The 27,827-nt window shown below is 41.5% G+C and overlaps 1 protein-coding gene and 1 pseudogene across 4 annotated transcripts in view; one reads left to right on the top strand and one right to left on the bottom strand.

Annotated features, from left to right (window-relative positions):
• Window positions 1-27,827, bottom strand: part of UGGT1 (UDP-glucose glycoprotein glucosyltransferase 1) — a 108,188-nt gene that overhangs the window by 40,517 nt on the left and 39,844 nt on the right. For 3 of the 4 annotated variants that reach the window (XR_002734397.3, XM_023225571.2, XM_023225569.3), the window contains exons 14-22: window positions 26,320-26,439; window positions 24,664-24,749; window positions 20,490-20,625; window positions 15,864-15,995; window positions 11,638-11,802; window positions 4,626-4,746; window positions 1,968-2,066; window positions 1,140-1,163; window positions 219-313 (exon numbers count right to left, since the gene is read on the bottom strand). Coding sequence is in view for 3 of the 4 variants with exons in the window: in XM_023225571.2 (XP_023081339.1) it covers window positions 219-313; window positions 1,140-1,163; window positions 1,968-2,066; window positions 4,626-4,746; window positions 11,638-11,802; window positions 15,864-15,995; window positions 20,490-20,625; window positions 24,664-24,749; window positions 26,320-26,439 (978 nt within the window). In the remaining variant the exon portion in view is untranslated. The remainder of the gene's footprint in view (window positions 1-218; window positions 314-1,139; window positions 1,164-1,967; window positions 2,067-4,625; window positions 4,747-11,637; window positions 11,803-15,863; window positions 15,996-20,489; window positions 20,626-24,663; window positions 24,750-26,319; window positions 26,440-27,827) is intronic. The other variant, XM_023225570.3, reaches the window with a different exon arrangement.
• Window positions 18,754-19,616, top strand: LOC111551576 (annotated as a pseudogene).

The following is a 27,827-nucleotide window of genomic DNA, read 5'->3' as shown; positions in this document are numbered from 1 at the left end:
TGTAAGAATCTACCCAGTTCAACAAAGCCTGGATACTGTAGTCTTAGATCTCTTTTCTTGAGAGCTGGCAGAGCTCTACAGATACAATGCTCCGTTCCCTCGAGCATTAAGAAAGCAGGACTCCCAACTCCCACTGAACAATCCGAGCCGCACAGCGACGCCCACGAGGACAACTACAGCTGCAAACAAAAACATAAAATGAAGTCACAGACACTTGCCTGATGTTTGATGGCATCATAGAGTAACTGCCGTCCAGAAGGGCTATCAAAATCCCCAACAATCCAAAATGTGACTGGCCTAATAAAAGAATCATCTGTAGAAAAACAAAAACAGCTAATTGAGTTGGAGGAGAAAAGTACATTCTGTGTTTCAACATTCTGAAAATGAAATTGACTAAATAATTTGTGAGAATCATGCAAAAAGAAGAAAATGACAAGCTTAATAAAGACAGAAGAAAAAGTGGTAAACCTTTACTATAATGAAAGCAGGGGAATCTTCCCACAGAGCTTAGTTACAGACTAGGAACATGCACTGATTAATTCTACTGTGGTCTGGGCATCTGTTAGCATGTAAAATGAAAAACAGCCTTTGAACATGTGAGTAACATATTGTCATTTTTAATCATATTAATTTGTTATTTTCTCAAAATAATTCTTCACAAATGTTTATACAGAATGTATCTACATTGGCCAGGTGCGGTGTCTCATGCCTGTAATCCTAGCACTTCAGGAGGCCGAGGCGGGTGGATCACTTGAGGTCAGGAGTTCAAAACCAGCCTAGCCAACATGGTGAAACGCCGTCCCTACTAAAAATACAAAAAATTTAGCTGGGCGTGGTGGCAGGCGCCTGTAATCCCAGCTACTTGGAAGGCTGAGGCAGGAGAATCACTTGAAATCACCTGAACCCAGAAGGCGGAGCTTGCAGTGAGCCGAGATCACGGTACTACACTCCAGCCTGGGTGATGGAGCAAGACTCCATCTCAAAAAAAAAAAAAAAAAAAGATCTACATTGATATAGCTTCCTGTTACCCACAGACTCCAGAAACAGTACAATTAAGTGTTGATAAATTCTAAATCACAATGGTCGCAGAAACCAAAGAAGAAAATTAAGAAATAGAACATTTTGAAGTTTTAAGTTACCATAGATTTCCTTGGAAGACATTCCTGGACAAAGGTAAGAGAAGAGAGTAGAAAAAAAGAAAGTATCATTTCTGTAACAAATGCCTACTGTAACAGTCAAAAGTCTAAACATGGCTATCATGGTCTATGGTTCTTCCTGCTGCTTAGTCCTGTCGGCATCATGGTGCTGTCCCAGTACCCTAAGAAACAGTTTCTTTAAAGAACCAAATGGAGTAATTGCTTGTACTTTACATATAGCTGGGAAACCAGAACTTCTCTTGAGGAGAAACCACAGCGGGGATTTAAACAGGCGGTAAAAATAGCTGCCTTAAAAGACAGCCAGTGCTTTTTTGAAGCACTGACCCGAGAGGGACAGAATCTGTCCGCCACTAACGGGGCGTCATTTTACACAATCTTAGCCTAAATAAATACCTCTACCCAAAATCAGCTTCAAAGATTATACAAGGCTTTCTAAAACCAACTTCATCTTATAAACCCCAAAATCATATTAACCCTGTACTGTCATTTTTAATCCAATAACCCACTTTGATATCACAAATGTTTTTCCATTTGAACTATCAAATATTTTTCCTTTTGACTAAAGTCAAAAGGCAAAACAGGTAATACGAAATTTATGAAGACATTTGAAGTTTTAAACAAACGTATATTTTCAACAAATATACAAAGAATTAAATTTTAAATAGCTGTTTTCTGGACTCAAAGCATTATAAGAAATAAGAAAAATTATGAAGTCTCTCCCTTTTTTCTCTTGATTTGCACACTAAGATGAATATGCAAATACTTTCAAAAAAATGTTGAATGCAAGATAATAAGCCTCAAATGGATTACCTTTCTTTGTCAGATAGTTCATACTATTGGCTACAGCAGCAGTCTTGCCTGGGGAATCCAAGATAGTAAATCTAGCATAATCATCCACAAAGAAGTTATCTGGGAGGAAAAATGAAATACGTATATATTAGTTCCAGTCCAATCTATTGTTAATATTCAACTGATAACCTGACTTGATCATATAAGATTTATAGAAATGTGTGAGTGAAGTATATTAAGTTCCATGTTTACTGAACAACTTCACAACATGGCCCCTATCCCTATTGAAGTCGCACATCAAAGACACAAGGCTGATGAAAACATACATATCTCACACAGCTATCATAAAAGTACGTGTCAGTTTAATGGTTGAAATTCATCCTATTCCCATTCCTGTCACTTGTCAATTGGAGAACAGTCTCAAAGAGATCCCCTTAACTCACTTCTCCCTTCCCTAGTCCAACCAGTAGAGTAAGCTCTTCCTGCTCCTATGGAGGAAGCAGGGGTTAAAGAGAAAATACATAAGAAAACTGATTTTTATTTTTCAGGTCTAACAAAATATCACCTTTTAGACCCTTAACAGAAATAAAAGGTCATTTCCACTCTTTTTAGATATGTCCCTTCTCCAATGAGTGTCAAAGGGCAATCCTCATTATTCATTTCCCCTCAGATTATTATTCCTAGAATTCCAGTTTCAACAAGTCATTCTCTTGCCCTAAACCACCCAGTAATTTCTTACAGGCTACAAAATGGTCTCCAGCCTAGTAGTGTAAACCCTCTAACAATCTCCCCAGTCTTAAACATTATTGTACCCTATACAAATGTCAGCCTTCTCATCACAGTCTGTCACACACACCCTGCCTGCCTACCCACCCATCTATTCATCTGTGCACATGCTCATCCATCTACACTGTTACTTGACAATGCACACTGAACACCTACTATCCATAGCATACTATTCAGGAAAACAGTAGAAAATAAGTCACACACGGTCCATGATATCATGCGGGGGAACGGAGAGAACACCATGCCAGTAAAAATTAGTATCCTACTAAAAAGGTTCCAGGACACCAAAAGCCAAAGAAACCTGGGTGATGGTGCCACCACCACCAGGTCAGGAGGATGCCAGTGCCTCCTAATTGATGTCTGCACTGGGTTCAGCTGACAGGTGGCATCTTTGCCACTGTGGACTAGCGCTGTTTCATAGCTCATTGCTGCAACACTCAATGGAAAAGGAAATTCTAAAAGAAAACCACTATTATGTTCCTTATTCATGTGTATTCCAGAGACAACCCTTCAAGTTTAAGGGTTGTCTTAAACTTGAATAAACATGATGAAAACAACAAACAGGAAAGAGCCACAACACGCTCACCTTGCTCTACTGAAACTTCAGGAAAGAAAGGAAAACCCAGCTGTGAAGAAAAAGCTCACTTTCTGGGTAGTTTCTTTCTCAAATGTAAGCCTACATTTATACTTTTTCCTCAGTGTGTGTGCTTATGTATAGAGGTGTGTATGGGGGTGTGTGTGTGTGTGTGTGTGTGTGTGTGTATGTATTTTTCCTCTACCTAAAAGAAACTTTCAGTTTCAAGTATATTAGAGATAGTGCATTAAGTTAACAACCATAAATAGATTGATATGTTCATTATACTCAACTATAACAACAAATAGCTGGTTATGACTTCATTATACACATCTTTCCTTCCCCAGTGAGATTTCATGGGCTAGTGATGACAGTTCCATCTTATTTCCAGGTGTTTGCTGAAGAGGCCTCAGAGTCTCCAGGAAGGCACAAGGAACAAATTGCACCTGGGCTTAACATATTTGGCCCTTATAAGGTATTCTAGCAGAAAACACCCAAGTGTCCACCAACTGAGGAACTGATACACGTGGACTATCCATAAAGCGGGCTATAAAAAGGAATGAAATGCTGACGTACACGACAACATGCATAAGCCTTAACAACACGTTAAATTAAAGAAGCCAGGCACAAAAGGCTTCCAACTACATGAAATTTCTAGAATGGGCATATCCATAGAGACAGAAAGTAGATTAGTTGCTGCCAGGGGATAGGGGAAAGGAAGAACAGAGAGTGACTACTAATAGGTATATGGAATTCTGGGGAATTTGGGGGGATGATGATAATGATGTAAAATTAGACAGTGGTGATGACTGTACAAAATTCGTGGGGTTTTTTTCATTAAAAAACCATTGAATTGTATACTTTAAAAGGTTGAGATCTACGGCATATACATTATATCTTGATGAAGCTGCTAAAGGCCTCCCTAAGGTCTCACAGTGAAATTCAGTGAGATATTTGTTGACTGATTCTAGAATGAGGACGAAGAAAGAGAACTCTTTATGACTAGGGGAGCCAACAATCCAGGTCCATTCTCATCATCTATTGTCTGTACAGTGGCATTTAAATGGCACTAAATATGTTTCAAAGTTCACAGAGTTTTACCCAGGAAGATGTTTTCTTCTTTAGGAGGAAACGCTTGTGAATTTAGAAGCTCATACTATGAACTAAAGGTGCAAAGAGTTTACACAAAATTTTTTCACAATCTTGGGCTATCCTCTGAACACTGCAGAAGATAATCAGAATATTAAAATCTGAAAAATGTAAAGACTCTGAAGCACAAGTCAAAAAAAGTGTAACGTTGTTCCTGAAATGCTCCTTACTACTTGCTGTTAAATCCAGGTAGTCTCGTTCAGCTGTCAAAATCCTAGAATTGATTCGTGGAACAACATTTGGCTGATTCATGATATACTCTACCACGTCTTGGTCAGGGGGCACTTCACCCTGCAAAAACAAAAATAGGAGGTTGAGGGGGGAGTGTAAAGCAAATTTTAGCAATAATAATTCATTAGGAACTAAAAAATTATTAACTTTATAAACTGCTTCCTCTGTGCTAATAATAGTTAAGACAGAAGTTAATATGTTATTGGTCCCTGTCACGGCCAAGCATACCTGGGCACATCACCTACAGCATCTCTACCTCTATCAACAACGTGAGGCAGATATTGTTGTTGACATTCATTGCAAAGATGAGGAAGCTAAGGCACAGAAAGGTTAAATAACTTACTCAAACCCACAAAGCCAATGCAAAGTGATTATGAAATGCAAACCCAGGCCGGGAGTGGTGGCTCACTCCTGTAATCCCACCACTTTGGGAAGCTGAGGCAGGCAGATCACTTGAGGTCATGAGTTCAAGACCAGCCTGGCCAACATGGTGAAACCCCATCTTTACTAAAAATACAAAAGTAGCCGGGCGTGGTGGCAGGTGGCTGTAATCCCAACGACTCGGGAAGCTGAGGCAGGAGAATCACTTGAACTTGGGAGGCAGAGGTTGCAGTGAGCCAAGATCACGCCACTGCACTGGGCTACAGAGCGAAACTCCGTCTCAAGGAAAAAAAAAAAAAGCAAGCCAAAGGTCTTCTCTCAAGCAGCTAATATACTTTGTAATAAAAATCACTCCCATCTTTGTTCAATCTCGGCCATCCAAGTAACCCTACATCTCCAGAGTCAGAATTACAATGAGAGGATGAGAAATCATTTGTTATTCATTCTTCCCTTTTGCACAGCTCATACTACAGAAATAGTTACACTTCTTGAGGGTGATCTCTCAGAGCCATGTGTCAACAACTATGGAAATGTGCAGATTTATCAAACTTAAAATATTTAACATACAAGTACACTTTAAAGCCATTTTCTTTTTTTTCCTTTGAGACAAGGTCTTGCTCTGTCACCCAGGCTGGAGTGCAGTAATATAATCAGAAGCACAGCTCACTGCAGCCTCAACCTCCAGGGTTCAAGGGATCCTTCCACCTTAACCTCCCAAATAGCTGGGACTACAGGCATGTGCCACCATGCCCAGGTAACTTTTGCATTTTTGTACAGATGGGGTTTCACCACATTGCCCACGCTAGTCTCAAACTCCTGGGCTCAAGAGATCCTCTCTTACCGTACCCCACCTAAAGTCATTTTCAAGATAAAGATGTGAATCAAATATACACATTTAAGTCTAAATAATTCTAATTAGACATTGTTTGTAGCTATTTAATAAGGAGCATATGAACCAACCATACAAATCAAAAGACAAAGGTATTAGATCTAGGCTCACTGTCCATGTTGGCCCATGTACACAACTTTGGTCAATATTATAAATTGACTTGACTCCAATTAGAAGCCTATCTAGTTCAAGGAGGGGAATTTGCCAGTCTACATAAATTTTAAATGTAGGCGGGCAGGGCCTGGGGAAGGCATGGCAGGAGCCATGTCTGGCTGTGAAGGTACTGCTGAAACAGCCCAAGAAACAGGCCAAAGATATGGACGAGGAAGGTAAGACTTTCAAGCAGAAACAAAAAGAGGAGCAGAAGAAACAAAAATAGGAGCTAAAATCGAAGTCTATGGGGAAGGGTCCCCTGGCCGCAGGTGAAATTAAGAAATCTGGGCCACGTGCAGTGACTCATGCCTGTAATCCCAGCACTTTGGGAGGCTGAGGCAGGTGGATCACCTGAGGTCAGGAGTTCAAGACCAGCCTAGCCAACATGGCAAAACCCTGTCTCTACTAAAAATACAAAAGTTAGCCAGGCATGGTGGCGGGCGCCTATAATCCCAGCTACTCAGGAGGCTGAGGCAGGAGAATCGCCTGAATCTGGGATGCAGAAGTTGCAGTAAGCCAAGATCACACCACTGTACTCCAGCCTGGGTGACAAAGCGAGGCTCCGTCTCAAAAAAAGAAAAGAAAAAAAAATCTGGCAACAAGTAAGCTGTGCCTTGTGCCTGAGGAGATGGTGACCCTTGATTTCATTCCTATTTAAACATCTGTATTCCCTGCCATAGCCACCTTTTGCCATCTATAGCCGGAATGAAGTGTTTTGAAGCCTGTTGTACATATAAGAATAAACATTTGTTTAAAAAAGTTATTAGTGGCCGGGCGCGGTGGCTCAAGCCTGTAATCCCAGCACTTTGGGAGGCCGAGACGGGCGGATCACGAGGTCAGGAGATCGAGACCATCCTGGCTAACACGGTGAAACCCCGTCTCTACTAAAAATACAAAAAACTAGCCGGGCGAGGTGGCGGGCGCCTGTAGTCCCAGCTACTCCGGAGGCTGAGGCAGGAGAATGGCGTAAACCCGGGAGGCGGAGCTTGCAGTGAGCTGAGATCTGGCCACTGCACTCCAGCTCGGGCGACAGAGCAAGACTCCGTCTCAAAAAAAAAAAAAAAAAAAAAAGTTATTAAATAATTGTAAATGTAATACCTTCTAACCAGCTCTTGTATACACACACATGCACACATGCGTGCACACACACACAGACACACAGTAGTTGTCCTGAGGAAGAAATCATGAGTAGTACAGGACAGGAGTGTATAGCTACAAGTTTCTCTTCATTTACATCTTTATGTTTTGAATTTCATACCACTGGCATAGCATATGTCTTAATTCTTTTTAAAGGAACAAGGTCATGCTCTGTCGCACAGGCTAGAGTGCAGTGGCATGATTATAGCCCACTACAGCTTCAATCCTCAAGCAACCTTCCTGCCTTAGCCTCCCAAAGTAGCTCAGACTACAGGTACATGCCACAATGCCTGGCCTCAACGAATCCTCTAGCCTCGGCCTCTCATAAGTGTTGTATTACAGGCGTCAGCCACCACAACTGGCTGGTAACACATCTTTCTGTAGTGTATTTAGTTCAAATTTTCTAGTACTTGGTATTTTTCAAGACAATGTACAAAGGTATATACATATTAGAATATTCACTGGAGCACTGTTTGTAACTAGTGAAAATGTAGAAGTAATGTCCAATACTAGGGAATGAAGTAAACGTTTATTTTATTTTATTTATATATTTTTGGAGACAGTTTCGCTCTTGTCACCCCAGCTGGAGTGCAGTGTCACAATCTTGGCTCACTGAAACCTCGGCCTCCTGGCTTCAAGCGATTCTCCTGCCTCAGCCTCCCGAATAGCTGGGATTACAGGCATGCACCACCACGCCCGGCTATTTATTTTTTATAATGGAATACTAGCCAGGCACAGTAGCTCACACCTATAATCCCAGCACTTTGGGAGTCCGAGGTAGACAAATTGCTTGAGCCCAAGAGTTGGAGACCAGCCTGGGCAACCTGGCAAAACCCCAACTCTCCAAAACATACAAAAATTAGCTGCGTGTGGTGGCACACACCTATGGTCCCAGCTACTTGGGAGGCTGAGGCAGGAGGATTGGTTGAGCCCAGAAGTTCAAGGCTGCAGTGAGCTATGATTGTACTCCCTACACTCCAGCCTGGGTGACAGAGAGACCCTGTCTCAAAAAAAGTTTTGGTAAGGAAAGTGACCTTTGTGACAATTAATTTGCCCCACTATGTACATCTCCCCAGCTGCACAAAGCCTTGAAAATCAATGGCCCCAAAATAAAACGACTAGGACACTAGATAATTCTCAGGGTTTCTCTTTACTTGGGCTGAACCAAACCTCACTCAGTGCAAACAGCCTTTTCCCTGGGGGTATCTGTCAAACACAACTGGACAATGGTTTAACATCTCAGCTGTCTGAGGTGGCAGATAACACATGGGCTAACGTGAAGCTAGTCAAAAAACAAAGAAAAAAAAAGCTGGGGAATGGGATGTCCATGAGGGACTTTGAAAAGCTCTGACAGGCCAGGCATGGTGGCTCACGCCTATAATCCCAGCACTTTGGAAAGCCGAGGCAGGTGGATCATGAGGTCAGGAGATCGAGACCATCCTGGCTAACAGGGTGAAACCCCGTCTCTACTAAGAATGCAAAAAATTGGCTGGGTGTGGTGGCAGGCACCTGTAGTCCCAGCTACTCAGGAGGCTGAGGCAGGAGAATGGCGTGAACCCAGGAGGCAGAGCTTGCAGTGAGCCGAGATCGCACCACTGCACTCCAGTCTGAGCAACAGAGCGAGACTCCGTTTCAATTAAAAAAAAAAAAAAGAAAAGCTCTGACAAACTTCTTGGAATCTGAAAGACCATAAGCATCATGCCCAGGGGTATGTGAATGACCAGGAAAAATCTTAGAAGGCCTTAAACCCTGGCCTCTAACCTTGGGGCTCTGTGCAAGCAAAAATAGAAGACTAAGGCAGAGTTGCCAACTTCCTGATTGAGTGTGGAAAGTGTGCCCCAATGCAACACAGAGACCCTTGGGAAAACTGGGAGATTTTGGAATTCATGCATCAAAGGAAATCTCTGTTCATTCATCAGCTGACCAGTAAGTTAAACAAGCTGAAACTTCAGAAGCCACACATGAAAAAGAATACAGATGTTAAGGAATTGGTTCAGGGCCGAGCACGTGGCACATGCCTGTAATCACAGCACTTTGGAAGGCCGAGGTGAGCGGACCACTTGAGACCAGGAGTTTGAGACCAATGTTCTGAAATTAGAGCCTGGCCAATGTGGTGAAACCCCATCTCTACTAAAAATACAAAAATTAGTTGAGCGTGGTGGTGTGCTCCTGTAATCCCAGCTACTCGGGAGGCTGAGGCACAAGAATCACTTGAACCCAGGAGGCGAAGGTTGCAGTGAGCCGAGATGGCACCACTGCACTCCAGCCTGGGCAATAGAGCGAAACTGTCTCAAAAAAAGGAAAGAAAATAAAAGAAAGAATTGGTTCAGGAAAGTCACTAAACAAATAACAGTCACAACAACAACAAAGAACAACACAAACAAACCCTGGTATGGTGAAGAAGTGTCATGTTATATTATTTCAAATTCCTAGCTATCAAAAGCAAAATTATTAAATATGCAGAAATTGTGGCTCATGCCTGTAATCCCAGCACTGCGGGCAGCCAAGGCAGAAAGATCGCTTGAGCTCCGGAGTTCGAGACCTGAGACCTGCCTGGGCAACACAGCAAGATCTCGTCTCCACAAAAAGATACAAAAATGAGCCACGTATGGTGGCATGCAGCTGTAGTCCCAGCTACTTGGGAGGCTGAGGTGGGAAGATCATTTAAGTCCAGGAGTTGGAGGCCACAGTGAGCTAAGGTCATGTCACTGTACTCCAACCTGGGTGACAGAGCAAGACCCGGTATCAAAAAAAAAAAAAAAAAAGACATGCAGAAAGAAAAAAGTATGGTGTATATTCAGGAAGAGAAGGAGCCAAGATATACTATTCTTATTATTATGTAAGTAAAATGTATAATGTATATTCTTACATTATGTTCATATATTATTCTGAGTAAGTCCAAACATTGGACTTAATTAGACAAAGAATTTAAATAAATGATTTCAAATACATTCAAGAACTAAAAGAAATGAAGTCTACCAAAGTAAAGTTTAAGACCTACATCTCACGAAATAATATCTATAAACCCAAGGACATTATCAAAAAGAACCAAATAGAAATCTGGATTTATACTAACTGAAATGAAGCATTCACTAGAAAGGCTCAATAGCAGATTTTAGTTGACAGAAGAAAGAATAAGTGAATTTGAAGATAAGCTGAGATTATCCAGTCTGAGGGACATAAAGAAAGAGATCTATGGGACATGAGAGAGTACCAACATATGCATATTTCCAGAATGAGAGGAGGGAAGAGAAAAGGACAGTGTGTGGTAAATAATCTGGCTGGCCCTAGTTCCTAGGATGTAAACTGTAAATCCAGTGATTCATGGTGAGCCCCTCAGATCACACATGATGGCTTCTACTACGGGGTGATGCACAGTGGGGCCCGAGAGACTGTGCTAATGCAATGACTCAGATTGGGGGCTGGTAACATCACAAAGACCAGCCATGATTAGAGAGTTGGGGTTCTGAGCAACAAGCTATCTGTCCAACAACATCCTGTTCTCTGCAAATTTGATTTGGATAAAATGTCCAGAACACGCAAATTAATGAAGCAGAAAGTAGGTCTGTGTTTGCCAATGGCAGGGTGGTGGGCAGTAGGACAAAATTGGCAAAATGGAGAGGAGTCATTGCTACTGGATATGGGGTTTCTTCCGGGGGTGATGATAATGTTTTGAAATTAGAGGTGGTAGTTACATAACTGTGGATAGAGAATAAAAACTACTGAACTGTACCCTTTAAAAGGCTGATTTTTATGCGGTCTGAATTATATCTCAAGAACTATATATATTAATATTTATATATAAATGAAAAATAAGACTGAGTCTCTCCAAAGTCAAAATTTCCTACAAACAGAATGAACATTTCTTAGAACTGCTTTCAATTTTTAAAATAAACATTTAATCCTGAAATCAGTAATACTAGTTATTTCAATTACCATACACAGAAGATTTATGAATATTTTCATCATAGCAGGACTTGCCAAGAGTTTGCAAACCAATTACTAGTGACATATAGAAAATAGTTGTTTTGTTTGTTTTTTTTTTAACGGGACAGGGTCTCACTTTGTCCCCCAGGCTGGGGTACAATGGGGCAATCACAGCTCACTGCAACCTCAAACTCCTGGGCTCAAGCGATCCTCCCACTTCAGCGTCCTGAGTAGCTAGGACTACAGGTGCACACCACCAAGCCCAGCTAATTTTTTCATTTATTTTTTAGAAATGGGGTCTTGCCATATTGCCCAGGTTGGTCTCAGACTTCCCACCCTCAAACCATCCTCTCACCTCAGCCTCCCAAATAGTGATACTAAGAATTTTACTGCCTACTATAGAGGCAACAAAAAATGTAAGCCAACTGTTCTCTCTAAAAATCCCACCTTGAAACGTGACTCACCAAGTACACTGCTCTTTGGAAGAAGGTGGTGGTCTCCAGGATTTTATGCATTGTGATGGTTTCTAACTCATCAGGGTCTAGCTGTTCCCTTTCAAAGGGCATTCCATTGAACAGCACAACAGGCAGGGGTCCAACCCCAGTCTGCTCATAGTAGCCTCTTGCTTCCTGAAACAGAAGAAACAAGAAAAACAGCAGATTTTTGCCTTTTGTGAGACAAATGGAACAGAGCATATTTTTCTTACATGACTGTTCTAACAATCAACAGAAATACTGTAAAGAAAAAATAACTCAAGATATTTATTTTTAAAACAATGAAAAATGACATCACAGTTAATATCCTACTACGTAAATCTGAGATTGAATTACTGAGTTCGAGTTTTTACAAAACCACAAAAGCTTGCAGATTATGGAGAGAGAGAGTGTGTTTGTGTGTGTGTGTGTAGCATAGGCTATCAAAACTGAACTACATATACTACGGTCAGCACTATACAACAGAACTTTCTGGAATGATGGAAATATTCTATCTGTGCTTGTCTGTGCTGTCCAATGCAGTGGCCACTACTAACTACATGTAACTACTGGGCACCTGAAACCTGCCAACTATGACCAAGTAACTACATCTTTAATTTTAGTTAATTTCCATTTAAAAATCTACATGTGACCATGGGCTGCCAAAATGAAGTACACAGGTTTTGACTACCATAAATTATAAGCGCTCTATGCAAAAAGCCTGAGGTAAATATTTGCACCCAATTCTAAATAAGGGTCCATATCACTAACAAAGAAATTGCACCTGCAGAAAACAAAACAAAGTTTGTGGGGAAACACTGCTCAACAATTGCTCTAAGACACAATACACCTAATCTTTTCCCTTCTCCAGGACAAAAGAGGTTCACCAGCCAGAAAATACTGGAGCAACAAAACGGCAAATGTATCCAAGACGGACATTTTTCCTGACTGTCAACACAGGCGCTCATCCCTCAGACTAACTTTCCGGAGTAAAAAGTGTATTACCACCCAAGTGTAAAGTGGGCCACTTTACAAATGTCTATCGCACACCTTGTAATTGCCATTTTCTGAAAATAGCAGAATTTAATTATTTATAACCATTTTAGATAGCACCAATAGAAAAGTATTCCCATCGGGTAACTAATCCGAGTCATCGGTAACAGACTGTTTACTTTCTCATCAGACTAGTGCAGTAACAGATAACGACACAGAAACTGACAGCCTAAAACATGGCACAGCCAACAAAGCCTTCTAGGTTGGTTTCAGCCATTTCTCTATCTCTACATCATGGTTTAAATGTTTTAAATATACACCCCTAAAACTCTTACCATGTTAATTCTGTTCTTTGACATCTCAACTATTTCATAGATATCCATTAAAACTCAATTTTAATCTAACTTTAGTTTTGAAAATCATCCCTGTCAACCAATTAAAACAAGACCAGAAAACTTGCATTATAATTCCAAGTGACAATAAGATAAATAACATTGGTTTTCTCTGCAAACGGTAACTGAGCGGAAGTCAGGAGAGGGAGGTGTTTGCTATGTAGCTTCCTTTTTCACCACTCAGAAATAGTTTACAAGACCAAATAACAGAATGCAGCACAATTATCAAATAGCCAAACTGAAAATTCATATGGACAAATTTTCTATCAACAGCTAACTAAAAATATTAAATAATGATAAATAATTAACAAACATTAATTTTTGGTAGTTGTATACTGAGCCACTCACAAGCAATTGAGATTAGTAAGGACTCAAAGATAATATTCTAAAGGTAAAGTGTTTGCATGTGCAGGCTAGAACTTTTCCTAATGTCATTATCTTACCGGCTTTGAAAGATATAAACTATATTCTCGCCTGTTTAAAATTTCAACTTTAATTGCATTGCCTACTTTTTAAAATAATTACTTCTTTCAGACACAGAAGATATCATAGCTTCACTGTAACAAAAGGAACAGATTTACAAGTGCAATGACATTTATTAGAAGCAGTCATTTTTCCTAAAATTAACCATTTCAAAAGAATCCATTCCATTGGATTTTTTGTAAAGCTCCTGTAGTTTAAAAAAAAAAAAAAAAAATCTCATTAGTCATTAGATTGTTAGGACTTCTGCAATACTCTCCACATCCCTGCCTTGAGAGTGCTTCTATTCAAACAGCTAGACAATTAAATGGATGAAATATAAATAATATGACCTGTTTGCATACAGAAGAGCCTCTAATCAGTACAGATGGCCACGTCTAGGAAACTAAGGAGCATGGTGTGTGATATATTCTCATTCAATTTTTCAACACAATCAAGATTTCAACACATGTAAAGATATAAAAATACCCCTTTCTCCAAATATTTTTCAAGTAAATACTTTTGATAGAGTAATCATCCACAATAAAAAGCTACCGGTACTTTTTCTTCAACAGGGTAAGAGAAAATGAGACTTAAACAGTTTCCAAATATGAAATATGAAAAAAATTCCACAAAGTCCCTCAAAACTTTCATATTCTCCAAGTGGCCTTTTTCTTTTACTTCACTTAAATTCTTTTTCTACAGAGTACTATTATTGTTGTTTGTGTCTATCCGGGAGAAAAACAGTTACTAGGTACCCACAGCAATATTACTTTATTTAAGAACCCAGAAAAGATAAGTGACTGGACAGAAGGCTACAATAAAATAATGGTAATCGGTCGGGCACGGTGGCTCATGCCTGTAATCCCAGCACTCTGGGAGGTCGAGGCAGGCGGATCACCCGAGGGATTATAGGCATAAGCCACCACACCTGGCCTATATTTTGTTTTTTTGATCTGTGATTTTGTTTTTAATTATCTTAAGCCTTATGATCACACATAATTTTTAACCGTTTATCTCCTCTACCTAAAACTTTCCAATGAGGTGGCAGAAGTACCATTAACAAGCACACATACACAGTAGTTTCAGGGTTTTACGTGTTTTTGAATAGTTGTTTGAAGACAATCCTAAAGTATAAACCAGTCTAACTTAGTAAGTAACTCAAAAGTTTAATTTGCTACTGTTTTTGTCACATTGACCTTTAAAAACATCTGACCTTAAAGATCATCTCTAAAATGTGAGAGGTGTCCAATATTCTTTCTCTGGTATTACACATAAACCACACTAAAATGCCTCTCAACAAGTAAAAGGCAGCATTTTAGATACAGGGAATAGGATGCCCACATCCTTTTGCTCCTCCCAGTTGAGCTATCTGCTTACCAAGGATTAGCTGTGTTTATTCCCAAACCAACTATTCCCGTTAGTGAAATGATTTAATAGTATGTAAACCAATAAAATATGAGTGCAAAAAGAAGGTTACTCTTCCCACTAAAACGAACTGAATGACTAGAAAACTCATAAAGATGACAGGCTAAAACCAAATGATGTTGAACTGGGTGTCTGTCAAACAACTAGAATAAAGACTTGGGAGGGAGATTATAAAACTCTACAAGGATTCCGTATCAGATGAAACAGGACTCATAAACAATTCATGCTGAATATCATTTATAAACAGATGATAGCTCAGATCTTAAAACAGGAATCACAGGCTGTTTTTCATTTGGGGAAAAAAAAAATCCTCCCTTAAAAAAAGGAGAAAAAACATTGAAACACTAGTAAATAAATGCATTTTGATATGTTTAAATTCAGAATGTTTCAGAAATGTATATTAATTATTTTCATTAATACATTTTCAACAATTTGTGCTTTCAATAGGTAAAGACCCTTGACTGTGTCTAAAGTCTCAAAAGAAAAAAAATTATCTTTAAGTTAAAAAATTTTAAACTTTCTTATTATATCCTTATTACTATAATACTTTGCCATTCTGTTACATTTCTTAATATACTTCCATCCTTAGCCTAAATAACAAAATAAAGCCAGTATGATATATATTAAGCTGTACATCATATCCTGGCTCTATACATTCAGTAGATGTTATCCAGAGCAAACTTCATGGAAGTACTACCATTCATTATGAAAAAAAAATTGTTTTCCAATTTAATAGTTAATAAGCAAGTTAAAAATCAGTCATATCTTCACAAGACTGAAATAACTTTTTCAAACACTGAAAAAGTGATCTGTTTTCTAAACTTTTAAATGCTAAGTACTGAAACACTTTAACCACCATCACCATTATTAACTAAAGCCCCCAAACGGGGGGTTAAGGACAATACAGTGTTGCAATCAAATAAGAAATACAAAGAAATTTTTTACCTTACGATTCTGATCATAAGCAGAATCAATCCCCAAAATGCTATTCACTTTTACATATGGATATTTCTTCTCCAGGACACTGACCACATGTTCAACTTCCACTTTTTCTCCAGTCCTCACCTTGTTATAGATCTGAAGGAAGAAAACAGTTGGTTAACTACACTTTTAAGTTCAAATTTCAAAGTGTTTATTCCACATTTTTCTGAATTTAGAGGAAAATATGATAACTTTTCTTTTTTTTTTTTGAGACGAAATTTTGCTCTGTCACCCAGGTTGGAGTGCAATGGCACAGTCTCGGCTCACTGCACCTCCGCCTTCTGGATTTGTGTGATTCTCCTGTCTCAGCCTCCAGAGTAGCTGGGATTACAGATGCCTGCCACCACGCCCAGCTAATTTTTTGTATTTTTAGTAGAGACAGGTTTCACTATGTTGGCCAGGCTGGTCTTGAACTCCTGACCTCAGGTGATCTGCCCACCTCAACCTCCCAAACTGGGATTACAGGCGTGAGTCACTGTGCCTGGCCGATTATTTTTCTTGAAAGGTCAAATTGGGACATGTTAGCAATTCTTCCTTTTCCATATACCTTATTAAGGTGGCTTTCTAGGTTGGAAATTAAATATTCTTTTTTTTTTGAGATGGAGTCTCACTCTGTCACCCAGGTTGGAGTGCAGTGGCGCAATCTCAGCACACTACAACCTCCACCTCCCAGGTTCAAGCGATTCTCCTGCCTCAGCCTCCTGAGTAGCTGGGACTACAGGCACATGCCAACACGACCGACTAATTTTTGTATTTTTTAGTAGAGACGGGGTTTCACCATACTGACCAGGCTGGTCTTGAACTCCTGACCTTGTGATCCGCCCTCCTCAGCCTCCCAAAGTGCTGGGATTATAGGCGTGAGCCACCTCGCCCGGCTGGAATCAGCTCAGTCATGTTAATTCTCAAACAAAAAAATACGTTAAGAAAAATCTAAGTAGGCCAGGCAGGCATGGTGGCTCACACCTGTAATGCCAGCACTTTGGGAGGGTGAGGAGGGTCAATCACTTGAGGTCAGGAGTTCGAGAACAGCTTGGCCAACATGTTGAAACCCTACTAAAAATACAAAAATTAGCCTGCTGTGGTAGTGCACGCCTGTAATTCCAGCTACTCAGGAGGCTACGGCAGGCGAATCCCTTAAACCCAGGAGGCAGAGGTTGCTGTGGGCCAAGATCACACAACTGCACTCCAGCCTAGATGATGGAGAGAGATTGTCTCAAAAAAAAAAAAGAGAGAGAAATCTGAACACTTATAAGTAGTTATTGAAATAAAAACTATGTCCATGATGTTTAGGAGGGATGAGGAAAGGGAAAGGGGAGAGACGGAGAAATCGAAATTGACATGAATATTATTTATTTGAATTTTTTTTTTTTTTTTGAGATGGAGTCTGGCTCTGTCGCCCAGGCTGGAGTGCTGTGGCCGGATCTCAGCTCACTGCAAGCTCTGCCTCCTGGGTTCCCGCCATTCTCCTGCCTCAGCCTCCCGAGTAGCTGGGACTACAGGCGCCCGCCACCTCGCCCAGCCAGTTTTTTGTATTTTTTAGTAGAGACGGGGTTTCACCGTGTTAGCCAGGATGGTCTCGATCTCCTGACCTCGTGATCCGCCTGTTTCGGCCTCCCAAAGTGCTGGGATTACAGGCTTGAGCCACCGCGCCCGGCCTTTTTTTTTTTTTTTGAGACGGAGTTTCACTCATCACCCAGGCTGGAGTACAATGGCACGATCTTGGCTCACTGCAACCTCCGCCTCCCGGGTTCAAGAGACTCTCCAGCCTCAGCCTCCCAAGTAGCTGGGATTACAGGTGCCCGCCACCATATCTAGCTAATTTTTGTTTTGTTTTGTTTTGTTGTTTGAGATGGAGTCTCACTCCGTTGCCCAGGCTGGAATGCAGTGGCGCTATCTCGGCTCACTGTAATCTCTGCCTCCTGGGTTCATGCCATTCTCCTACCTCAGTCTCCCCAGAGCTGGGACTACAGTCACCCGCCACCACGCCCATTTAATTTTTTTTATTTTTAGCAGAGACAGGGTTTCACCGTGTTAAAGCCAGGATGGTCTGATCTCTTGATCTCCTGATCTCGTGATGCGCCCGCCTTGGCCTCCCAAAGTGCCGGGATTACAGGCGTGAGCCACCACGCCCGGCCCAATTTTTGTATTTTTAGTAGAGATGAGGTTTCCCCATGTTGGCCAGGCTGGTCTTGAACTCCTGACCTCAAGTGATCCACCCACCTCAGCCTTCCAAAGTGCTGCAATTACAGGCATGAGCCACCAAGCATGGCCAATTTTTGTATTTTTAGTAGAGACAGGGTGTCACCACGTTGGCCAGGCTGGTCTCAAACTCCTGACCTCAGGTGATCTGCCTCCCTCGGCCTCCCAAAGTGCTGGGATTACAGGTGTGAGCCACTGCGCCCGGCCTGAATTGTTTTTACAGTGAGCAGTATTACTTCACTTCTGAAATAAAAAAACAGCAGCCAAGCACCAGTGGCTCACACCAAAAATCCCATCACTTTGGGAGGCCAAGGCAGTAAGATTGCTTAAGTTCAGAAATTCGAGGCCAGCCTGGGAAACACAGTGAGACATCATCCCTAGCAAAAATTAAAAACGACAACAACAAAATTAGCTGGGTATGGTGATGCGTGCCCATAGTCTCAGCTATTCCAGGAAGCTGAGGAGGCAGGATCACCTAGGGCCGGGAGTGAGCCCTGACTGCGCTGCCATACTCCAGCCTGGCCAACAGTGAGATCCTGTCTCTACTACAACTTTTTTAATAGAATAAAATAAACAGCGGGTGGTGGGTGTAGCTGGTCCTGTTGTGCCGTGGCTCTGCACAGCCTGCAGTCTCACGCCGCAGAACCCAAAAGACATGGAGCCCGGCTTCAGGGGTCACGCTGCCATTTAGGCGGGCTGGTTCCATGAGACCTGCAGCCTGAGGCTCAAGGAAGCCTTGTTCCTACAGATGGAGCAGCTGCTCCACTGCCAGCACTCACGTGTCCAGGATATCCTTGTTTTCCACAGTAAGACCTACAGCAGTGTGCTGGTGTTGGATGGCATCATCCCCTGCATGGACAGGGGTAAGTTCTCTACTAGATGAGAATCAACCTGCCACTCTGCGACCACCCCATCCCACAAAAGGTGCTGATCATCGGGGACAGAGACAGCATCCTGCACAAGGTGGTGAAGCACCCCTCTGTGGAGTCTGTGGTCCAATGACACACTGAAGAGGATGGCATTCAGGTCTCTTAAGAAATTCCTACCGGGTATGGCCACTGGCTACTCTAGCGCTAAGCTGACCCTGCAGATGGATGACAATTTTGATTTCATGAAACAGAACCAGGATGCCTTCAATATGATCACTGACTCCTGGGATCCACTGAAAGCTTCTTCAAGGAATCCTATTACCACTCATGAAGATGGCCCTCGACGAGGACAGCATTCTCTGCTGCCAGGGCGAGGACCAGTGGCTGCACATGGACCTCATCAAGGAGACACGGTGGTTCTGCCAGTCACTCTTCCCCATGGTGGCACACGCCTACTGCACTGTCCCCACCTATCCCAGCAGCCAGACTGGCTTCATGCTCTGCAGCAAAAACCTGAGCACCAACTTCCAGAAGCCCAAGCAACAAGTGACACGGCAGCAGGTGGAGCAGGTGCGGCTGCTCAGATGTGTACGGTGCTGCCTTCGTACCGCCCCCATTTGTCTGCAAGTCCCTGAATAATGTGAGCTGAGCCCAGGCGCCACAGCGGATGCCACCCGGGACCTCAGATCTGGGAGCCTCCAGGGTGCCTGGGCCCCTTAAGCCCTAGGCCAGATCCCCTGCTGACTGTCACTTGCCAACCAAGTGTTACAGGCCCCAGAATAATGCCCAGCCTTCCCTGCTGAGTGCTGGACTGTTTCTGTGTCTGTCTCTGTGTGGCAATTGGCCTCCAAGCCTATACCAGCTGCGTACAGTACCATCTCTCTGTCTTCTGCGGCCCCCTCAATCAAACACGTGTACTTATAACAATAAAAAATAAATGAATGAATAAATAAATAAAAACTTTAAAAAGCAGAGTTAAAATACTTATTCTCTGGGCATGGTGGTGCAAAGCCAGCCATAATCCCACGTATTTGAGACTGACATGGGAGGATCCCTTAAGTCCAGGAGTTTGAGACTGGCCTGAGCAACATAACAAGACCTGGTCTCAAAAAGTACATAAATAAATAAAATTTTAAGGTAGCCGTTGTGGAAGATATATTAAAACAAACAAACAAAAGCAAACCTTAAGCACAAAATGAATAAAATAACAAAGTATAAAATACTTACTATTCTGAGTGACTTCTTTTGAACCTATTTCATTCTCCACAGCCCTGCTGCTAACTACCTTCCCCATTACTTCTCATGGAGATCACTGCAACAGCTCATCAACTGGCATCCCTGCCACTTTGCTTTGCCCTTCCTCAGATCCATCTCTACACAATGCAGCAGACACGACTTTTAAATTCAGGATCCACCCCTGAGCTCTAGGTACCGCAGCTATCTTGCCTACAATGGCCACACATTGCTATTAAGAGTAAGTTGGATCTGAAAAAATTGTTTGCCATTCTGAACAAAAACGTACTTGTGTCAGAGTCTGGAAGGCATGATAATCATCCGCCTCTCGGGCAACATAATTATATGCTCTAAGAACAGCCACTCCAGCATCTTGCATCCCATCAATATCTTCAGAGTCATTAACCACAAAGATAAAACCAATTCTGGAGAAGGGAAAAGAAGAAAAAGAAATATGTCAAATAATGCAAACGGTTAAAAAGAATGACATCCTTGTACCCTTCTCATACATTATAGCTAACAGAGGAAACCCTTTGAGAGAAAAGCACAGTTCACAGCCCACTCTACTCTAACATGATTGGCAAAGGTATACATACACGACTTACAAAGTTTCTTTTTTTTTTTAGACAGAGTTTCACTCTTGTTGCCCAGGCTGGAGTGCAATGGTGCAATCTCAGCTCACTGCAACCTCCATCTCCCAGGTTCAAGCGATTCTCCTGCCTCAGCTTCCCAAGTAGCTGGGATTACAGGCCACTACTCCTGGCTAATTTTTTGTATTTTTAGTAGAGACAGGGTTTCACCATGTTGGCCAGGCTGGTGTCGAACTCCTGACCTCAGGTGATCCATCAGCCTCGGCCTCCCAAAGTGCTGGGATTACAGGCAGGAGCCACCACCCAGCCACTTACAAAGTATTAATAAAAAAGCAGGCTTTCAAATGTGGCTTAGGCCTTTCTACTGTTAAAGCAAGCCATTTCCACGTCATGAAAAGATTGCTTTCACTGACATGAAGAGTGTTGCTATAGTTTTAAGGAATTTTTTTTCTGCTTTTAAACAAAAATTAGAAGAAATAAAAATTTTCACACTTTCAAAGCAAACATAAAGGGGGGGGGATTGTGACTTTAGCACATGCAGTACGAGAATTATTGGTAAAAGAAAAGCTGAAAAAGGTTTACAACTGTCCCATGACAAAAAGCAATAACCAAGGTTAAAGTTTACCAGATTTTAAATTTTAAAATAAAGGAATTAACCACAGACATACCATTATATATCTATAGATGGGCTGGCAAAAAAGACATTGCACTGACCATACTGGGGCAAAGGCAGTTCAATGGACAAAGAATCATCTTTGCAATAAATGGTGCTGAACAACTGGACATGCACATGCAAATTAATCAGTCTAGACACAGACTTTGTATCTGTCACAAAAATTCAAAGTGGATCACAGGTCTAAATGTAAAACACAAAAACTAAAATTCCTAGACGACAGCAGAGAAGAAAATTTAGGTGGTATCGAGCTTGGCAATGATCTTAGATCCAAAAGCACAATCCATGAAAGACAACATTTGGTTAATGTGGACTTCACTAAAATTAAAAATATCTGCCCTGTGAAAGATATTATTAACAGAATGAAAGGACAAACCATAGAGTGGCAGAAAATCTTTGCAGAACCACCATCTGATAAAGGACAGGTAAACAAAATATGCAACTCTTCTTGTTGGTTTTTCAACAGGTTCTTGCTCTGTTGCCAAGGCCAGAGTGCAGTGGCACGATTGGCTCACTGCAGCCTCAAACCACTGGGCTCAAACAATCCTCCACTTCAGCCTCCCAAGTAGCTGGGACTACAGGTGTGTGCCACCACACATGGCTACTCTTTCTTAACTCTTTGTAGAGATGGTCTTCCCATGTTGCCCACGGTGATCTCAAATTGTGGCCTCAAGCGATCCTCCCACTTTGGCCTCCCAAAGTCCTGGGATTATAGGCATGAGCCATTGTACCCGACCTACAAAGAACTCTTCAAACTCAACAATAAGAAAACAACCAAAGTTTTAAAAATGGAAAAAAGGGCAGGGGGGAAAAAAAGGACAAAAGATCTGAACAGACACTTCACCAAACAACATATACAGACAGATGATAAATATAAGTAGATCCTGAACATCATATGTCATTAGGGAACGGCAAATTAAACTACAATGACATACCACCACACACCTATCAGAATGACCAAAATCCTAAATACTGGCAAAACCAAATGCTTGCAAGGCTGTGGAGCAACAGGATCTCTCAATCACTGCGGGTAGAAATGCAAAATGGTGCCGCTACTTTGGAACACAGTTCGTCAGTTTCTTACAAAACTAAGCATACTCTTAACACGATGCAGCAACCACGCTCCTCGGTATTTACCCAAAGAAGCTGAAGACATCTCCACACAAACACCTGCACCCAGATGTTTACAGCAGGTTTATTTGTAACTGCCAAAACTTGTAGACAACCAAGGTATCTTTCAATTAAGTGAATGGATAAATAAATGGGGGACATCCATATAATGACTATTATCCAGTGATAAAAAGAAATGAGCTATCAAGCCACAAGAAGACACAGAGGAAGAAGCTTAAATGCACACTGCTCAGTGAAAGACACCAATCTGAATAGGCTACATGCCGTATGATTGCAACCTAGAACGTTCTGGAAAACACAAAACTATGACGACAGTAAAAAGACCAGTAGTTGCCAAAGATTGAGGGGAAGGGAGGAAGAGAGAAACAACTGAAGCACAGGAGATTTTTAGGATAGTGAAACTAACTGTATTGTAATATGAATACTTGACATTATACATTTGTGTCATCAACACAAATAACAAATCTTAATGTAAACTACAGAGTTTAGTTAATAATAATGTATCAATATGTAGTAGTCAACTTGCAGGACCACATGAGCTCCTACAAAGAAGGAAAGAGAAGCCTGTACGCCCGGCTCTCTCCAGCTATTCACAATCTCTCAGGTGCCTAGGAGTTCAAGTGTCTTCTTCTCATCTGCCTTTGCAATCTGCAGACGACATGCCCTCTTCTCGTCCCTCAATTCAAGAAATATTGTATTAGTGCCAACTGTCTACCACGACCCAACTTCTTCTGTGTTCTTATATTCCTCTTTTAATCAAAACATAGCTCTGGTTATGATCCAGTAATAGGTTCTTCCATCTAACCAGATGTATTCATGCTTCATATGAAAAATGTCAGGCCGGGCGCGGTGGCTCAAGCCTGTAATCCCAGCACTTTAGGAGGCCGAGACGGGCGGATCGCAAGGTCAGGAGATCGAGACCATCCTGGCTAACACGGTGAAACCCCATCTCTACTAAAAAATACAAAAAACCAGCTGGGCGAGGTGGCAGGCGCCTGTGGTCCCAGCTGCTCGGGAGGCTGAGGCAGGAGAATGGCATGAACCCGGGAGACGGAGCTTGTAGTGAGCTGAGATCTGGCCACTGCACTCCAGCCTGGGCAACAGAGTGGGACTCCGTCTCAAAAAAAAAAAAAAAAAGGAAAAATGTCATCAAACTCAAAATATGCATTTCTAACTCTCAGAACCCTATGTTTTCCTCAAAGCCTATCTGAAATCCAACTTCTTCATAAAGCTTTGTGCTTCCCAAATATCTCGATGATTTTTTTGTTTTTCTGAAATTCTAACGCACTTATAACTAACCAGTAGGACATAACCTAGCGGTTGATCACATATCTCCCTGAGGGGTTTGAAAGTATACAGAGGATCTTTTCCAAGAAGGTAGAATAAAGCAAATATATTTACAGCATTTAGCCCAGTAGTAATCATGGAACACATAGTAATGTTTATTGAATAAAGAGTTGTTTCCTTATTTTCACATTTTCTAAGAATTAAAATTTCACCAACATGTAAAATTACCAGAATTATTCAGAATGTAGGTGAAAATACCTTAGCATTCATATGTAAAACCTTTTAAAAATAAAAAAAACTGTTCTTAAAAGGACAGTGGAAATCCAGTCATTCAGTACCCTGTTGGCAGGTGGCAGGTTTGGCAACACAAGAGAAGTAACTGTTACTGTTTGCGTCTACAAAAGGTTGTGTATATGTTTAGTCCTTGACAGGCTAACAAGTTATTGGCAATGCTCTGTACCTCTGCTGAAAGCGGAAATAGGTTTTGTGATGTGGACACTCACCTAAGAAAATTCCCTTCCATTGGGAAGCAAGCTGCAGCCAGAAACTACTTTTACATGGGCTATTTATTGATAATTCAATGGTGGTAAGCTTCTATTCATTGAGAAGCAAATTCTCAGTCCCAAAAGACACTGGCTTCATACTGACCAGAAGATAAAATTGCCATTAGTGATGTGCACTATTAATTATCCTACAACTCAGTAGCACCAGACTTGCATTTAAAAATGACAAATAAAACCTCAGCTAAATTAGATATATCATCAAACCAATACCAGTGTTACCTTAGTGGGATATGATTGCTGAGGAACATCTCAGCTACGTTAATCAACTCTGCTGTGGTCTCGTGTGCAGGATCAACTATGAAAACCTGTTGAAGAAAGGGAAAAGAACAATGAAATGACTTTTATTCGAGTATCTGCGGGCTGAGAAAAACGTTATGAATCACTGTACATGAAGTCAACCTTTTCCGAGCTACGGTTGAACCACATAAAAGATGAATTCTACAAACAGCAGCTACCTCCTTCTAAGTTCAAAAAACGTGGTACTGAAGGGCTAGGTGATTTTCTCATGGACTTAGGCTGATAACCAGGGAACTGTACTGTAGAGTGTGGATGCCGGTTCTTCTACTACCCCAAACAAAAACCAAGTTTAGCAACTCTCTCACCTTAAAAAATGGAGCCTGCCTTTTTGTATTTTCATTTCTGAGGATCTCTGAATTAAGAATTCACTTAGAACCTAATTCTTAGACCACAGTCACAGCTGTCAGGTAAGCACATAAACATGTATTATGTGCTAAGCAACTTAGACATTCTCTCACTTAATAAAGTTCAGACATATGTTAAAACAGAACGAGATTTAAATTCTGACTAGAAAGGAAAGAAGTGGTTTCAAGAGAGAGAAAAGTGGCCAGGTGTGGTGGCTTACACCTGTAATGCCAGCGCTTTGGGAGGCCAAGGCAGATGGATCACCTGAGTTCAGGAGTTTGAAACCAGCCCCGCCAATGTACTGAAACCCCGTCTCTACTAAAAATACAAAAATCAGCCAGGTAGGGTGGCATGTGCCTGTAGTTCCTACTACTTGGGAGGTGAGGCAGGAGAATCGCTTGAACCCGGTGGGGCGGAGGTTGCAGTGAGCCGAGATCCTACCACTGCACTCCAGCCTGGGCAACAGAGCGAGACTCTTTCTGGGGAAAAGAGAGAAGAAGAAAGGTAGAGAGGGCAAGTTCTGAGGAGGCCAACCTTGGCACTAACCCTACCACTCTCTCTTTCCCAGCTATGTGAGGGAAGGGAAAGAAATGAGAGGGAAAAAGTGGGCCAATTAAGAACCCTCTTTCTCTCTCTCTAAAGCTGCGCAAGAAGGAATAACAAGTAGGAGTTGGCCAACAGCCTTATTTAAGAGAATAAATGGAACTGCTGAATTTTAGGGATTACGATATTAAAGAAAAACAGCAGCAATATGCACCTTCGTACGTAAAAAAAGAGCTGTCTTAAACTAATAAAACAATATTGCTATGAACCTAAAACTGCTCTAAAAAATATAAAGTCTTAAAGACAAACACATCACTGAATGGTGTGAAGAGTATGAAAACTTATTCAATCTGGAAAAGCTGATTAGAAAAAATAAAAATTAAAAACTAAAAAATGTTTTAAAATTAAAAACAAATTAAAAGACTAAAACAATAGTCTAAACCTTCATGTTAAAAATGAGCATTTCCCCACACTCTGAGGGGGGCTGTAATGCTCCTGTTACGTCCCACAGCCCCACAAGTGGCCACGACACTACAAAGCCCTCCTAGTGTGAACAGGGAGAGTATTTGGTGGAGGGTGGGGGAGGAAGCAGCTAGTAAAGGCGAGAAGTGACCATTCTACATGACAAAAAAAGAGGGACTAGGCCAAGGGAGAAACAGAATTCACAGGCAGACAGTAAGAGCTACTTACCATATTATGTAAGTTTTTCCTGATCTGCCGAATAACACCAGGAAAGGTGGGTCGAAGCAACTCTTGTAAACTAGAAGGCCACGAATTATATCTGCTATCAACCTCCAGGTTGTTGACCCACTACAAAAAAATAACACAACAGGATGTATGCACATTAGTCACCAGCTAGTAAAATCTGCAATAATAACAATAAGACTTCGAATTATTTGAAGAAGAATCACATGAGACAAGACCATTTTCAAAGATAAAAAGATTGGGTGCAGTGGCTCACATCTGTAATCCTAGCACTTCGGAAGGACAAGACAGGAGGATCACTTGAGCCCAGGAGTTCAAGACCAGCCTGGGCAATATTATGAGACACTCATCTCTGCAGAAAAACATAAAAATTAGCCAGGCATGGTGGCTGCTGTCCCAGCCACTCAGGAGGCTGAGGCAGGAGGATCACCTGAGCCCAAGGGGTTCGAGGCTGCAGTGAGCCATGATCATGCCACTGCACTCCAGCCTGAACAACAGAGCAAGACCCTATTTCAGAAAAACAAACAAAAAAGATAAAAAGATTGAGTGGAAAAATGAGTGACTAAAAGACAAGCCACAGAATAAAGACATTTGTAACCTACAAACCCAATAAAGGACTAGTGTCAAGAATGAATACATAAAAATAAGAGAAAGAAGCTATATATATATATGTGTGTGTGCGTGTGTATATGTATATATATATATTTTTTTGAGATGAAGTCTCTCTCTGTTGACCAGGCTGGAGTGCAATGGAGCAATCTCGGCTCATTGCAACCTCCGCCTCCTAAGTTCAAGCGATTTTTGTGCCTCAGCCCCCCGAGCAGCTGGAATTACAGGCACCCACCACCTCACCCAGTGAATTAAAAAAAAAAAAAGAATATGAATAAGAAATATACAGAGGAAACCCAAATGGGCAATAAACATAAGAAATGTGTACACCCTCAACTGTAATCTAGGAACCATGAGCTAAGACCTCAATGAAATTTCATACCTGCTAGACAAAAAAAGTGAAAGTTTGTCAAGATCCAAGAACAGGAAAAGATACAGAGCAAAGAGAACTCTCACGAAATGTTGGTGTGTGGACAATCACTTCAGAGAACTGGATCTAATAAAGTTGAAGACTATATTAGTACTTATTAGTACTAATTTTTCTAAAATAAATGTAGTACTGCTGGGTGCGGTGGCTCATGCCTGTAATCCCAGCACTTTGGGAGGCCAAGGCAGGCAGATCACAAGATCAAGAGATCAAGACCATCCTGGCCAACATGGTGAAACCCTATCTCTACCAAAAATACAAAACTTAGCCGGGCATCGTCATGTGCGCCTGTAGTCCCAGCTACTTGGGAGGCTGAGGCAGGAGAATCGCTAGAACCTGGGAGGCAGAAGTTGCAGTGAGCTGAGATCACACCACTGCACTCCAGCCTGGCGACAGAGCGAGACTCCATCTAACATAACATAACATAACATAACATAACATAACATAACATAACATA

This window comes from Piliocolobus tephrosceles, chromosome 11 (assembly GCF_002776525.5).
Source record: "Piliocolobus tephrosceles isolate RC106 chromosome 11, ASM277652v3, whole genome shotgun sequence".
NCBI lineage: Eukaryota > Metazoa > Chordata > Mammalia > Primates > Cercopithecidae > Piliocolobus > Piliocolobus tephrosceles.
Note: the sequence above shows the minus strand (reverse complement) of the source record. Positions and strands in the feature narration are given on the sequence as shown.